The 16,947-nt window shown below is 38.8% G+C and overlaps 1 protein-coding gene across 8 annotated transcripts in view; it reads right to left on the bottom strand.

The window, feature by feature from the left end:
• Positions 1 to 528: 528 nt before the first annotated feature.
• BEND2 (BEN domain containing 2) overlaps positions 529 to 16,947 on the bottom strand; it is a 60,834-nt gene continuing 44,415 nt past the window's right edge. For 7 of the 8 annotated variants that reach the window (XM_054471543.1, XM_054471544.1, XM_054471542.1 and 4 more), the window contains 5 exons: positions 16,296 to 16,496; positions 14,699 to 14,820; positions 12,758 to 12,986; positions 9,734 to 9,937; positions 535 to 3,967 (listed from right to left, as the gene is read on the bottom strand). In XM_054471543.1, the coding sequence (XP_054327518.1) occupies positions 3,795 to 3,967; positions 9,734 to 9,937; positions 12,758 to 12,986; positions 14,699 to 14,820; positions 16,296 to 16,496 (929 nt within the window). In that variant the 3' untranslated portion in view covers positions 535 to 3,794. Of the gene's footprint in view, positions 3,968 to 9,733; positions 9,938 to 12,757; positions 12,987 to 14,698; positions 14,821 to 16,295; positions 16,497 to 16,947 lie in introns of all 8 variants that reach the window. The other variant, XM_054471537.1, reaches the window with a different exon arrangement.

A 16,947-nucleotide genomic window follows, 5' to 3' on the forward strand; every position in this document is an offset into this window, starting at 1 on the left:
TTAGCATAGTGAGAAAGGTCATTGCAAATTTGATGCATTGTGAATTAAAATAAGTTAGGATGAAAGGAAGGGGTAACAAGTGCTTTACTCTCACACAAGAGTTAATATGGTCAGACCTCCATGGAGAAATTACTCCACTAGATATGGATATGGGCTATAAGGAAAACTGAAGGCCAGAGCTGAAAATCTTAGCTTTGCTGGCCAAAATGAAAATATTACCATATATTTAAATAAGTATTAAAGCATAAAAATGGCATGTGTTAATAACACTTAGATTTTACCCAGGAAGGACAAAGTACTGCCAAAGTTTTCAATAGCCTTATAATTATATCTACCATGGTAAATTACTGTTACTGGGTTAAACTATTCTGTTTTGCTTATCAAGGAAGAAAGTCAACATTCTAGCTGTGCCACATTTAATAAACTGGCTGAAAAATATGTGTTACATTAATATAAAACACTGTAGGTAACATCAGCAAAAGTTCTGTAAGATGAGTTCATTAAAAGAACAACCTAAGCATCTGTATTAAGGCATTTTAAATGTTTATTTATTGTATCTGTTTGGGAAACAAAACATTAAAGATACATTTATTTATCAAAAGTGAGTCTTATGAGCAGGCATTTAAAATGTTTAACATTGGACTAATACAGTAATAGAATTAACCTGTGAAATTTTGAAGACAGAATTTTGAAGACACAATTTTGAAGACACAATTCCACTTTAACATAAAATACAAAACGCCTTTATAAAATGTATTTTGTCCAGTCAAATGTGATCCTCCCTCATGAGCCCAGGAGTTCCAGATAAGCCTGGGCAATATAGCAAGATCTCCATCTCAAACAAAATGTGATTTTAAAGAAGTTATGTGTATGTTATTCCTCTTCAAGCCATGGGAACCACTTTTAAACACTTTTTTTTATAAATAAGGGGCATTTTGAACTGTGCCATCCAACACAGTAGCCACTATCCACTTGTGGCTATTTCACTTTAAATTCTAATTAGCTAAAATGAGAGAACATTTTAAATTTACTTCCTCTGTCTAATTAGTTACATCTTAAGTGCTCAATAGCCATACGAGCCTATTGGAGACTGCAAATTTATATTTTTAATGTGGCATATTTATTTACATTTCCATCATGGTGGAAAGTTCTATCAGACAAGACTGCTCTAAATAACTTCTAAAAACCGCTAATGTAATAAAGTTAGCAATAGAAGTCTTGAAATTTTTTTCTAAATGTAAAGTTTTGTTTCTGTGGTTTTGCTTCTAGTCCAGGGAATATTTCAGATACCACAAAATATAAACCAAATTCAAAATCTGCATATACAATTTGAAATTTCTTCTTGCCTAGGGTCGAACTATACCTTTCTTTAAAAAAAAATTTATTTTTAATTGACAAATAATAACTGCATGTATTTATGGGGTATGATGTGCTATTTTGATCTATGTTTATAATGTGGATTACCATTCTGTATTAGCTCTGTTACTAGTAGTTTGTAAAATAACTTGTGAAACTGAACAGTGAAGCCAAAGACTATCTTAGTTGGATTAAATCTGAATAATGGAAGTTAAAGCCTTTTTGCCCTTCATGGAAGATTTTTTTTTATGCAAGATTTTTTTAATTATCTACTTTTTTTTTTTTCTTTTCCCGAGACGGAGTCTCACTCTGTCACCCAGGCTGGAGTGCAGTGGCACAATCTTGGCTCACTGCAATCTCCACCTCCCAGGTTCAAGTGATTCTCCTGCCTCAGCCTCCCGAGTAACTGGGACTACAGGTGCATGCCACCACGCCTGGCTACTTTTTTTGTATTTTTAGTAGAAACGGGGTTTCGTCATGTTGGCCAGGCTGGTCTCGAACCCCTGACCTCAGGTGATCCACCCGTCTCGGCCTCCCAAAGTGCTGGGATTACAGGTGTGAGCCACTATACCCGGTAAATTATCTACTTTTTAAGACCTTTGTAGGCATAGCCTAACTTATAAAAACGTATGTAGAAGTACTATGGTTTTATTAAGCTGAAGGCAACTACTACAGCAAATTATTCAGAGAATTTTTTTAAAAATAAATCCTTAATATCTTTATAAAGCTATACTTATATATTATAAACTATACTTATATTTTGCTAAAATACTCTAAAAGTTGAATTTTGAAAAAATAAATTTGAAAATATATATTCATTCTACAAATTGGTCACATAAAAATATCTTAAACTATCTCGCAAGTCATAAAAATAAAAAGACTTGTCAAGTTTTATACGAATCATATTATTTGACTGAGTGGCTCCTTACTTTCTATTGAATTTCTTTCTCTACCTTATCAAAAAAACAAAGTATATTAATGTCAATTATCTAAGACAAAGCCATAGGTCAGAAGCCAATGACCAAAACTAAGGGCTGACCTCTTACAAGGGAAAAAATTGCTTTTTGAATAATACCTAAGAATGCTATAAAACAAATGTGACTGAGGACCATTTGATAGGTTAAAAGCTGAAAGATGGCATTAAACCTGGCAAAATGGTTCTTAAACACAAATGGTCGAATGATGAAATTATAGAGTACTTCCCATGGCTGAAACATTCAAGAACTTTCTTTAAAATCAAGTGCCTACGTTAAAAATAAAATCCTATGCATGAGCAAAATGAAATTATTTTTTAATTCTCTAAGAATCTTGTCAATATCCTTTAAAACCACTTTTTTTCTAACTGAATTTTGAATCTTTTTTTTCACTTAAAACATTGTAAGACTTACATTTGTATGCATTTCAACTAGAAATTGATAGAATCTATATTGAGTAGAATCTATCAGAAAAATACAGCAAACATATTAAAACCTTCACTCAGACATTTTGGAAACCAAAAATAATGTTAATGTCTGAATTTGGTCAGATCCTTAGCATTTACGGTAGCATATTCTTAAATCTAACCTACTTAAATGGAACTACAGTTTTCTAATATGATTTTCTATGTTAACCCTGAGAAAACTTCAATGCTAAGATATTATCAGGAGGTAACTAAAGAAATGCTGTTCTCATCAAGAGACAATCAAAAGAACACAGGTCTCATCGGAAAGCTTAGGTCAAACAATGTGATATCAATCCTATGATTCTGATGGATGTTAAGAAAGGCACTGTGGGTCCTTTGGTTATATGTAAACCATACCTCGCTTCTGAGTTAGTGGTGTTAAGATCTAAGCCCTTGGTTAAGATGTACCTGGCAGATACTGAATGTCTACTGCCTGCAAGTTTCTACGCTTGGCAAATATTTCCCGGTGCCTCTCCTACAGCTCCCTACCTATCTTTATTCACTGACACTCAGATGTCATCTGTCATTACATGCTGAGTGTACTGCTCTTCTCACCCCACATTCAACAGCAATGAAAACTACCATTTTATATTATTTGACTGACTGACTCCTTGCTTTCTATTGAATTTCTTTCTCTGCCTTATCAAAAAAAAGTATATTAATGTCAATTATCTAAGTCAAAGCCATGGGTCACAAGCCCATGAGGAGTTTACTACCATTCCCTCAATCAGAGGTTGTCGTCAAATCCGCAGATGAAACATTACATATCTTCCTAATGTGATTCTACCTCCTTTATGAGCAGAAAAAGAGGTTTGGCGATTACTACAGGTGTAAATGCAAACTACTCTGCCAGTACAGCAGGCTGATTTTGGAATTAGAACTTGAGAAACTTACAAAATAGTCTTAACAGTTAAAAAAAAAAAAATGTTTGGCAGCTGCCGTTCAGGTGCTTGGGTCAGTGGCGTCGGGATCTCTTGGCTTTGACTCCTGCTGGGAGTCACTGCTGGGACTCTGGAGGGGTCACTGCTGGAAGCGACTCAGACCTGGCTTCAGCACTTCTGACGTTATGTCTAAGGCTACGGATACCGCTGTTGATGGAGGTCACACACAACTTCCAGTCTCTTCCATTTTCTGAGAGATCACAAATTGGGTAGTTTTCTTGGAGGAACTCTGGTGGTAAAGACCCAAGACATAACAGTTACTTGCAAATCACTTCTCAGAGAAATCAATTCATTCAACTTTCATTCTACTACTGTGTCTGTGAAAGAATCATTAACACTTTAATTAAACACACATAGGCTATAATCATTATTAAATTAGCTGAACAAATCTTTTAATCTAAAAAGAGAACTATATGAAACAGCACCATGCTTAAATCACAATAAAGCAACAATCTCCCATGTCCTTGCCACATACCAGAATAGAAATCCTCTGCTGCCTTGAGTACCCAAGGCCAACTTTTGTTACTCTCAAAAATATGAAAGAAGCATCTAGCATGTCACTCATCAGCTCAAATAGGGACAGCTAAGCCTCTGCAAGGAACAAGAGGCTGCAGTGTCATCCTACTTTGAGAGGGAAGAAGCTGTAACTGCTAACTTTTTTGGTACTGCTGGATTTATCTCTGATAAAAGGAATAAGGGTCTTTAGATCTGGCAATTAGAGGAAGACTTCTGAAAGGGAAGGTGACAGAGTAACATAATTCAAGGAGCACTCTTAGAGAAAGTAAGAAGACAGACAAGGAGAAACGTAGGGAAGACAGGTGTTATTAGAAGAGCAGGGCTGCCCTCGGACACATCATTAGGTAATCAAAGGGCTAAGTGCCTTTCAGCCCTTGGAAAAGGATCTGGTCATCCCTACAGGTTAGCATTAGTTAGCTACATTAATCTCATTTGTTTTTCAATAGGGTTAATAGGCTAATAAATGAAGACAATGCCATAAACATCACATATATCCAAATTTTTTAACAAAGCATGTGTCAAGGTTAAAAGGCTTCCGTACCCAAATGACTAATTAATTAATGGATCAGCGGTAGCCTGGAAAAAGGTTTTTGTGGTATGTCACTGGATTCAGTATCCCACTCTATCCTGCTAACATTTTATTAACCAAAAATGAGTTCTGGAAAAAATGTTTGTCCCAACTACCCACAACAGCAAAGCTGGGAGGGATAATTACCACACTGGAAGACAAATACAGCGCTTGCAAAGCTTTCAACAGGTGGCAACAAGGAGCCTAAATTGGCTGGTGTTTCCCACAATGTGTTCTCTGGAACACTAGTCATAAAAGAAGTTTCTTGGGGAAAAAGGTTCTAGTTGCGCAAATGGGAAACGCTACCCTCCACAGCTAGTCACCGCTTGGGGATTTAAGATTGCACACAAGCATATTCAGGGTTCTGAAAAATCCCACAGAAAAGACAAGTGGAGCCTCCTTTTGCTGATTGAAATGTTACAGATGCAGCCGTGTTGGTGGGACACATAAATGAGGGAGGTAGCAGCGCATAGGACAACAGAGGGTCAGGGGTCAGGACTGGGAGATTTAGGCAGGCTTGATGGCTAAAGGCATTCAGTTTTGAAACTGACAGTCGGCCAGGCACAGTGACCAAGACGAACGGATTGCTTGAGCTCAGGAGTTTGTGACCAGCCTGGGCAACAATGGTGAAACCCCGTCTCTACTAAAAATACAAAAAAAAATTAGCCAGGCATGGTGGTGCATGCCTGCAGTCCTAGCTACTCGGGAGACTGAGGTGGGAGAATCACCTGAGCCCGGAAAGTCGAGTCTGCAGTGAGCCATGATCTAGCCACTGTACTCCAGCCTGGGCAACGGGAATGAGACCCTGTCTCCAAAATAAAAGAAACTGACAGTCAAGTGAAACCCATCTATTGACTGAGGCCCTTGGGGTGCTTGCTTAAGGTCTTTCCTAGCCGTGTGACTTTAAAAGTATTTCATGAGGCTGGGCACAGTGGCTTATGCTTGTAATTCCAGCACTTTGGGAGGCTGAAGCAGGTGAATCGCTTGAGCCCAAGAGTTTGAGACCAGCCTGGTCAGCATAGTGAAATCCATCTTTACAAAAAAATACAAAAATTAGCCAGGTGTGGTGGCTCATGCCTGTAGTCCCAGCTGCTCGAGAGTGTGAGGTGGGAGGATCATTTGAGCTCGGGAGGTCAAGGCTGCACTGAGCTGTGATCACGCCACTGCATTCCAGCCTGGGCAAGAGTGAGACCCTGTCTCAAAAAAAAAAAAAAAAAGAAAGAAAGAAAGAAAAGAAAAAAGGTATTTCATGAAACACCTATTACCATCTAGCTGAATTGGAGAAACACAGTTCAGGAAATGCTGACCTACACACTGACAAGATATGATGCAGCAAAAAATATATTTATATTTATATTTTTCCTACATTAACATTAAAAGGTACTAGCAATATAAATGGTAACAGCCTGAATACTAACAATATAAGTACTGGATAAATGTCAGTTATAGCAAGAAAGATCTAGAGGTCTTAGTTGACCATAAATTTTATTTTATTCTATTTTATTTCATTGAGACAGGGTCTTACTCTGTCACCCAGGCTTGAGTGCAGTGGCACAATCACAGCTCACTGCAGCCTCAACCTTCCAGGCTCAAGTGATCCTCCTGCCTCAGCCTCCCAAGTAGCTAGGGAGTAGCTAGTAGCTAGTGTATGCCCAGCTAATTTTTGTATTTTTTGTAGAGACAGGGTTTTGCCATGTTGCCCAGGCTGGTCTCGAACTCCTGAGCTCAAGGCATCCTCCTGCCTCTGGCTCCCAAAAGGGCTGGGATTACAGGCATGAGCCACTGTGCCCGACCTGACCGTAAATGTTTAAATGGCATGTGACATTTTCGGCTGCATTAACAGCCTAATAGGTTGTACTATTGTATCCTGGGTGTATTTAAGCACATCTGAAGGTAGTCATTGAATCAAATCATGAAGGATCAGGGCAACACGTATGTGAGGAATTCTGGAGGGAAATGTTAATATTTCACTGAAAAAGCATAAGGCTTAAGAGGGAAAAGCTTAGGTAGAACATTTCCTCCCCGACCCTCATGTTACCATGTGGAGAGACCTCTATGTTGGAAAGTTGGGATGAATGCGACATGTACGATTGAAGAATAAAGCTGCTATTTTTATCTTCACCTGCCTGAATGGAGCAGCCCTCTCTCACTCGGTTCTGAACTTAAAAGGGAGTGTCTTTATGATCTCCTAATGCTCCAGCAGGAAGTGATAGCTGTCATTAACTGCTTGAAGGCCCAACCTCTGAAAAGTGATTGGATTGACCTTGTTTAGGTAGAGAAGGGATAACCAGGACAAATGTGCATGATTTACAAGGGAAGGTACATTTTGAGTCACTAGAAGGAAGAACTTTCCCATGAATTGGAGCTGAGACAGCAGGTGCCTCATCAATGGAGGTGTTCAAGCCCAGGAGAGGTGACTCTGTCAAAGCTGAGATAGGAGTTCCTGCTGTGGGTGGGATGTTGTATTAGAGGGCCTGTAAAGTATTTCCTATAGCTAACATTTGACAGTTCTGCAATATAAAGACAGGGATGGGGGTTTAAGGAGTGAGGGTTGTTGGCTAATTGCAAATCTGCCTACTAACTTCCTCCCTATCAATTAAGAGCCCTTAAGTGATACTGAACTCTCATCAGAGAGCATCAGATAATAGTTATTTATATGAAATCAACACCTTTGGCTCCTGGACAGAGTTACATTTGACTACTAATTTTCAGAAGCTTTTCCCCCAAATAACAAAATATTAGGGTAAGAAACTATATTAGAATAGAAGAATAAATTGGTTTATTCATTCAATGGGATATGAATCAGCAATTCAAATGTATGAACAGATCTCAAAAACATAATGTTGAGTGATTTTAAGATGTGCAAAAAGATTACTGTACATCCCCATTTATGTACATTAAAACAACCAGATGCCGAGTGCAGTGGCTCACACCTATAATCCCAGCACTTTGGGAGGCCAAGGTGGGAGGATTGCTTGAGCCCACGAGTTTGAGGCTGGAGTGCAGGGTTGCAGTGAGCCACGATCACACTACTGCACTCCAGCCTGGGCAACAGAGCAAGACCCCATCTCAAAAAAAAAGAAAAAATAAAATAACTACAGAACAATATTATATATTATTTATGGATCTATTAACATAGGTAGCAAAAGTATAAAACATGCATGGGAATGGTATATCCAACTCCAGGACTGTGATTACTTGTGGGGAGCAGGAGAGGGGAAAGGGATGATGAGTTGGAGTGTTAATTATATCAGTGAAGCTTTCATTATTTTTTTAAAACAAAAACCTGGAGCACAAAACACAAAATGTCTTATCGGTGATGGGGGTAGACAGGTATTTATTATATTATTTTCCATATATTTCTGTATGTTTGAACTCATTTCGAATGAAGGAGTACTTTTACAGAAATCATATTAGGGGTCATAAGCCCAGTCCTCCCACAAGTGCAGGTCTCTTCTCTCATATCTGGTCACCCAGCCTTTGCTCTGACTCTTCCTTCTCCAAGTTCATTTTATCTTTATATTAAAGTGAAACAGACTTTCTTGTCAGCTTCTACTCCTTGGGGCTGGCTCTGCCCCTTGGGACAGCAATGACTCTACTGTCTTCTCTCTGCTGAAATAACTCAAATGATTGCCCTTCTACAAAGCAATAGAACTTTGAGTCTTAGGAGAAATTTGTTAAAATCTGCCCTATGTGGATAATATGTCAAACTCGTGCTGAATATTTGTTTACTGCAAAAGACATCTTCCAGATTTTAATATAATTCAGTGAGAGATAAAATGATAAAAGGCTTAGGAAAATATTTTTCATCAACTTTTAAAGAAGTAATCTTTTCCAGATATTAAAGAACTATAAAAGTCACCGATTTTCCCCCACATTAAAAAAAAGTAATTGGAAAAACACTATTTCTTCTATAAATACATTCATTTCAGAATTGCCCACAAACTTTTTTTTAACCATAAAGTAAGGGAAATTGAGTTTAGTTTTTTTGCCTAGTAGGTTAGCTCAGTGATGTTCAAGTTGCAAGTTGTAACCAATTACTAGGTTGTGAAATCAGTGATAGCAGTACTTGAAAGAAATGTAATGGAAGAGAAAATACTGGAATGTAACACTCATAGAGTAAGTACTGTTTGTGAAACTTTTGCTTTGGTTTTTAAAAGCCACACTCACACAGAGGCATGTACTGTGTCACAATGTAAAGTGTAGTTCTTATGGGTTGCAGTAAAAAAAAAGTTTGAAAACAATTGGGTTAGATGATAACAAATGCTTATAAAAGCCGCTAGCTGAAAACCAGGTTTCTTTATTCTGAAACATCAGTGCTGTTCAAATTTGTTGGCTATGAAAATGTATGATATGAAGGTAGGAACCACCTGAGATCAGAGCTACATCTTTGCTGGGTGCCAGTGACACAAGTAAGAAATATTTTGCTTCCGCTTTGTCCAAATTTAAGATTTCACAGGAAATTTTTAGAAGATTTATTACTTCATTTGCATATGTCAGAGACTATATTAGGCTAATGTGCACAAAAGAACTTAGCAAATTAACCTTCTGTGCTATTGTTGATGCTTCTGCAAATGGATGAAGCCCTTTAGCTTTGACCTTGCTCCTCAGTCAATGAAGGTGTTTTGAGTTTCCATACCCCTGGCAGTCCATAGCAGGGAGCCATAGTCAATAACCCCTTTCCTGTTCTAGTAAAGCCATTCAAGGCAGAGCAATTAGCCCTAAGAACCCAAATGCAGAGAGAAATACAATTCATGATCTTGCTCCTTGCTGTACTCTAATGAGGGACTCAGTAATTACTAAGTTCCATTCTCCCCAGAACAAACACAACCTGAATGGATTCTTCTTTCTACCCTTCTCTCAAACACAATTGGCTTTTATTTATTCATACATACTCTACGTGTAACAAACCTCGGAGAGCACTAATCTTATTGGGGTCAAGGGCATACAGGCCATGCTTCAGATTGCCATAGACGTTACTTTGGATCAGGACATCTTTTGTGAAGAGTTTTCGAATAAGGTATCTAGCCGACATGCTTGCACAAGACTTAGTTTTTGCCAAAGTCAGTACTGAATATGGCATTCGTATATTTCTCCATGGTCTTCCAAAATAGCCTAGAAGCAAAAGAGAAAGATGTCAATTTTCATAGCAGATGTTAGATTGCATTATTTTTTAAAAGCTGAAACAGAAACGTTGATTTTTCTGAATTGTTAGATTCAAGAATTTGAGAGGTTAAAAAATTTAAGGCCTTACATTTTTATTTATTTTAAAGACAGAGTCTTGCTTTGTCTCCTAGGCTGGAATGCAGTAGCACAATCATGGCTCACTGCAGCCCCAGCCTCCCAGGGCTTGAGTAATCCTCTTAGCTTAGCCACTCAAGTAGCTGGGACTATAGGCCCACCCCACCACACCCAGCTAATTTTTTGTATCTTTTGTAGAGACAGGGTCTCACTTTGTTCCCCAGGCTGGTCTCAAACTTCCAGGTTCAAATGATCCTCCTGCCTCGGCCTCCCAAAGTGCTGGGATTACAGGTATAAGCCATCGTGCCCAGCCTAAAGCCTTACGTTTTTAGTGGATTATGAGACAGCATGAGAAATGAGGTAGAAATCACTGTGATTACACATGCTACCATGGTTCAACAGGAAGATTTAATATACTGTTACCTTTTAGGATACAAGAAGTTTTAAAATTACATTTAGTAACAAATTCTAAGTAATTTAATGCATTGTTTCCCTACTTACAAGAAGGACTTTTTCAAAAAATAAGCTCCATGATTCCTCCTGAAATACTTATAATTTTTAAAATGTAGGTTTTCTATTTAGTATTAAATTCATTTTAAATCAACACACTGCTGGTTCACTTTACATATTGTATCTTAGATCTCTTATTTGAAATGAAAAATAAGTTTTAAGACTTCATTTCTCAACTCTACAGCTTAATCATCATCATCTCTCTTCAGTCCATAGTTGATTCAAATTAACTATATTTGAAAAATATTATATTTTACATATAATAATTATTTGTTAAATATACTAGAAAAATATAATTATTATAAGTCAGTAAGTATATGCTTCATCTTAGAACATCCATCATTTAATGGGTGGCAATAAAAACTGTTGAATCACCCAGATTCAACATTTAGCAGGAGAGATTATTTAGAAACACATTTAATGGGTCCAAAGACTTAACTCTGGGAGATTTACCTAGTAATATTTATCAAGGGTCGGGAAAAAAGGTTAATACTCTTTAACCTGGTAATTCAATTTCTAAGAACCTAACCTAATAATCCAAAGTATGGAAAAATCTATCTGAATGGGCCGGTGCAGTGGCTCACACCTGTAATCCAGCAGTTTGGGAGGCTGAGGCAGGTGGATCACCTGAGGTCAGGAGTTCAAGATCAGCCTGGCCAACATGGTGAAACCCTGTCTCTACTAAAAATACAAAAAAATTAGCCGGGTATGGTGGCACACATCTGTAGTCCCAGCTAATCAGGAGGCTGAGGCAGGAGAATCACTTGAACTTGGGAGGTGGAGGTTGCAGTGAGCCGAGATTGTGCCACTGCACTCCAGCCTGGGTGACAGAGCGAGACTCCATCTCAAAAAGAAAAAAAAACTATCTGAATGAAGATGGTTTTTTTGCAGACTGATTTATAATCCCCTTCCAAAAAACCCTCAAACCAAAATGACAACAACAACAAAAAGAAACAAAGTAGGAGGCAATTAAATAAATTGGGGTGCACTTAATTAATGGAATGCTATAATCCTATTAAGAGCAATGATTATGAAGACTGTAGATTCTTGAGGAAAAATAGATACATATTATAATATTAGAGAAGGAGAGTAATTATATGGGAATCATAATGTTTCAAAATGTTCACAGGAAAAAAAAAAACTGGAGGAAAATGAAAATGCCCACAATAGTTTTTTAAAGTATTTTGATTGTGGGAGCTTTTTCCCCCTCTTAAAAATATTTTCCAATTTTTAAAATAAAATGGCATAACAGACTCCACACACACTGCAGTGACTGCTTGGCTCACAGTGGGCTTAGTCACCCTGTCCCCTCGTTATAGCTGAGTCAGGGTTAGAGATATGTGGCCCAAGTTCTCACAGTCTTGGGGCTGCTCTAGCTCCTGCCTGCCTGAGGCTCTCGCTCGGTTCTTTGCTTCTTTGAATACAGGAGGTATTCAACTGGTGACTTGTGTTGTTTAATCTATCCAGTCTGTGTCTGTAGTGTACAATCTTAACAAATACAGTAGTCAGATTACTTTTATAATGGAAGAAATAAAGCTATATCATGTCAATAATTTCATTTGAAAAGGATCCCCGGTAGTATTCTACTTAGGGTTAACATGGGAGCAGGGTACAGACAGAATAAAGTTTTGCTACTTCAGATGTCACTCATCGGTATGGGTGATGCTAAAGCCCAGCGCCCGGGGAGGATGCATTGGGAAGCACAAGTGGCAGGTGGCACAGTCACTACTGAACCACTGCCACTTGACACCCATCAAAGCAGGAGGCGCCTTCAGCAGTTTAGCAGCAGGAGCACAATGTTCTGAGAGATGAGATTCACGAATTCGTGCCAAAAATCCTACTGCGCACCTGCAATATGCCAGGCACACAGAGAACAAGAAGTGCATCTCAGCTGCAGCCCCTCCCCTTCACCACGGAGGACAGTGCCTTATCAGAACTCACACAGTCCAGTGAGTCAGCAAAGAGCTGCTTTCCATAAGAAAAATAACAGTCTTAGAACCATGTGTCTATATATTTCATTAACTCATTAATAAAAGACATTAAATTATTTCACTTTCTGATGAAATTTCTCAAACACACATAAAAGTAGAGAGAACAGTACAATGAACCCCATAAATGCATCACTCAGATTCAACATTTATCAGCAAGAGAACTTATTTAAATATAAGTTTTTAAAAAACTCACTCCATGCTTCACCAGGTTCCTCTGGATTATCAGTGGAAGGTTCTCGCATTCCTTCAGGGATAGCATTACTGTTTGGCTGCAAGTTCCCCTTTTCTCTCATTTTGGAGTTATTCATTGACTGAAACATCCAAGAACTGCCTTCACCACCATCTCTGCCCCTTTGATCATTTCTATCTGCAGATGCCGGTGCAACAGGGTTGGTACGTTTTTTATTTTTGCGAACAGTTTTCTGTTGAAACACAAAACCATATCCGTAAACAAAGTCCCACAGCAAGAAAATATGTCTGTGCTCTACCAACTATCAGGCCCCCCAGGTTGCTAGGGAAGCAACTGACTCTTTAAAAGGTGGGCTGAAGCCATAGGAATACTGTGTGTCGCAATACTATCTGGAAAGAAGGAAAGGGATGGCTTCTTCCGCAAGCTGTCATGACCTGCTGCTCCTTGGAGGATTTTGTAGCTCTGTGTAAGGAACTAAATGAGAACTGCTGGTACAAATTAGGCGCATAATAAACACTTCACAAATAAAGCAGTGAGTTTCTTGGGGATGACCACTTTTTGTTTCTCATGTTTTGTTTGTATTCTTTTTCCCTAGTGGCGCTCAAGTCTGGCTGCCCATTTGAACGACCTTCAGGATCTTAAAAACAAATGACTGTGCTGGGCCCCACCCTAGGCGAATTCAGCCAGAATCTCTGGTGGTGGGAGTGGGGAGCTCAGGCGTTAGTAACTATTTTTAAAAGTGTCTCGTGTGAGTCTAATATGCACCCAGGGTTGACAACCACTGCTCTGGGTTAGTGCTTCTTGAACTTTAGTGTGCACACAAATCACATTGGGGACGGGGGTTGGGGAGGGTCTTGCTAAAATGCAAATTTTGACTCTGAATCAGGACCCTGCATTTTTCACAAGCTTGCCAGTGGTCCGCTGCTGCTGGGCTGTGGACCTACTCTGAGTGGCAAGGACCTGTCCCATTCCTAGTCAAGCACACAGCAGGCACTTGGCAGACACTGCTTCTCTTCTGACACCTAAGCAAATATGCAAATTACCATTTTCCAGGCAGTGTCTTAATTTTACATTCAAATTGTTTAGGGTGCAATTTTTGAAGGCTATAAAACGGAAAGTTAAAAATAAGCAGATTTGGTTTCAGGCAGATGGTGCTTGAGCTATCACTGAAATCAACCCGTTCACCAGGAAAACATACGCTCAGCTACAAATATTCTTGGCAAATTGTTTCCATAAACTTACTCTAGAGACACAGGAGCGACTAGACATGGCCAGAAGAAAAGGGAGTTGGTGGAAATTAGGAATTGTCATTAAGATACATGTTTCATCAGAAGACAACAGATATGACACTCTTCCCTAATGGCCCGGTTGTGGTAAAACAAACAAAAATCTCTAATGTACTTTGAAGATAGACTGGAGGAAAGAGAAACTAGATTTCTGTTACCACATAACTATACGGAGTGTAAAATATCTGAAATCGTTTAACGTCATGACATGCGTTTATTTCACAAGTTCCATCATCACTAAAAGTGAACAAGTAATGAAGTGCCTGCATTTTCCCCTGCACCTCCTCAGCTACCACTGAAACAGCCAAGGAGCACACAGCTGGCTCATTTTTGTGTTGCTCGGTGAGATACTGAAAAAGATTTGCCAAATATCTTTGTAGCTGAAACTGTTTTCCTAGTATTATCCTTGGCTTCAAATATACTAATTATAGCACTTTATTTTATTTATCTTTAGGATATTTTTATAGAGCATAAATATCAAAAAAGTAAAATAAACGTGCAGTGTGCTTTTGAAAGAACATCCCATGCCCCCTAAGTTAAGTTAATGAGAATTTTAGCACATGGCCCAAAGAGCCTGTGCCTCATGCTATCAGTTCTGAAACTGTACACAGTACAAACTCAGGTAACAGTTACCATATTTAGATAAAAAATAACTTACTGGAGTACTCTTGCCTTCAGAACATAAACAGTAGATCATAGAATTGATACCAGAAATACAGTCCCGCCAGTCTTTTCCATGTTCATGCAAATCACAGGTGGGAAAAGTTGTTGCCAGATATTCTGCAAACAGCAGAAAGTATTCACGAAAATTAGAAAAAAATTAACAAACTAATGAAAAATTTTTTTCTTTAAACACTGACTTTTAGATGGTTCCATTGTGTAATGGTGAGCACTCTGGTGACTTTTTCTCTTTCTACTTCTCATCCTTTTCTCTTATTCTTTCTGAGAGTTTAGAAATTCCACCCAATGAGGATGCTTTGCTGAATTATTTCCCCTACCATGAGATCCCCTAAAATACTGACATAGGAAGCTAATATTGAGCTCTTGGTGCTCAAAAAAAAAAAAAAGTGTGTAGGCCAGGCACAGTGGCTCATGTCTGTAACCCCAGTGTTTTGGGAGGTCGAGGCAGGAGGATCGCTTGAGATCAGGAGTTTGAGAACAGCTTGGGCAGCAAAGTGAGACCCCATTTCTATAAAAAATACAAAACTTAGCTGGGTATGGTGGCATGCACCTGTGGGCCTAGCTACTCAGGAGGCTGGGCAGGAAGGATTGCTTGAGCCCAGGAGTTCGAGGCTGCACCGAGCTATGATCAAACCACTGCACTCCAGCCTGGGCGACAGAGCAAGACCATGTGTCTGAAAAAAAAATTTTAAGTGTGTAACCAAATGTTGACTATTTCAGGGTGCTCAGACCATTTAATAACCCAATGGATAAATCAGAACTAAAAGGAAACATATCAAGAGAAAATAGTGTTACTGCAAACATGATTACACCAGGGGCTCACTCATCCTGTCTATCTTCCCCAGCTCTTCCCTCTGCCTAGAACATCCTCCTGTTCCCTCTGCCTACTGAAGGAGTCCTTCAGAATCCAGCTCAAACATCCTGTCCTTAGCTAAGCCTTCCTCAACTCCCTCAAAGCAGCTGCTCTGAGCTTCCCCAACACTACCACACTGGACTGGGATGTATCTGTTTCCATCAACATGTCCCTTTCTAGACTATGAGCTCCTCATAGGCAGAAACACTTATTCACTGTGGTATCCTTAGTACCCATGAGTTCTAGGATCTCAATAGACATGTCTGGAAGGCAGGAAGGCAGGAGGCTAAAAAGGACTAATCATAAAATTCTATTTCTGTGTTGCTAGTCACCAGCACTGACAAGTCTTTTATTGCCCCCCGCACCTCCCCCCCACCACCACCTTTTGGCAGAGGAAGCTTTTTCCTTTTTTTTTTTTTTTTTTTTTTTTTTGTAGCAAGTTTCAGGGCTAAAGAATTGACTTAGTACTAACCATAAACAACTATAATAGATGAGGCTTGTCTTATTCAACCACTCAAGTCAATGGACAAGTTTTATTCTTTGGAAATTTTTACCAATTATATATTATTAAGTTGTAAAATCAGGGTCAGACAGGTGAAAAAATGAATAGTTTTAAGATTTACACAGACTTATTGTTATTTCTTCAACTGCCAATAACATTCATTATATGACCAAATGATGATTAAAAATAAGATTCCATTATCACTTTACGTACACATACCTCTCAATGCAGCCATTTTGTTTGGGTCGAGGGATTGGCTGTCTTTCAAATGGATATCCACTGAGCTGCTAATCAGGATTTCCTTGGAGAACAAAATATGAACCAAGTAGCAGGCTGCTTGCTTAGGTTTGGCCATATTTCGTACGGCCAGCAAATGAGTTTTAAGTACTCTGACATTTCTTTTTGGATCACCAAGATAGCCTTTAAAAATAAAGAGAAAAAGGAACATCCTTGGTTTTGTCATGCAAGGGTACCCTCAAAGTACACAAGAGAATTACACTGATTTCTTTCTTCTTTTTCTTCAAATAAGGCAAATGCAGATAAACTGATTTCTAATTCATGAATTTCTACTTGGGTGAATTTTTTTTCTATGCTTCTCTTCCTCTTCCTTAAATGGGTCTCTTTGACACCATCTGCCAAACTGTCAACATTCTTCACTTCTACTGGTCTTGAGCTTGCTGTATTGAACTACTCTGTTCATTAGCTTGAACACATGTCATTGTTAGGCTGCAGGTGCATATGTAAACATGTTGCCCTGAGTTCCCACTGCTCCATTTCATGCTCTAAAAGTACACTCAGAGCCATTCTACTGGGCAAGTAGATGTTCCCTGAAGACAATGTTGAAAGCGTTGGTGGGGACATTAAGAAAATT

The sequence above is a fragment of the Pongo pygmaeus genome, chromosome X (genome assembly GCF_028885625.2).
Source record: "Pongo pygmaeus isolate AG05252 chromosome X, NHGRI_mPonPyg2-v2.0_pri, whole genome shotgun sequence".
Lineage (NCBI taxonomy): Eukaryota > Metazoa > Chordata > Mammalia > Primates > Hominidae > Pongo > Pongo pygmaeus.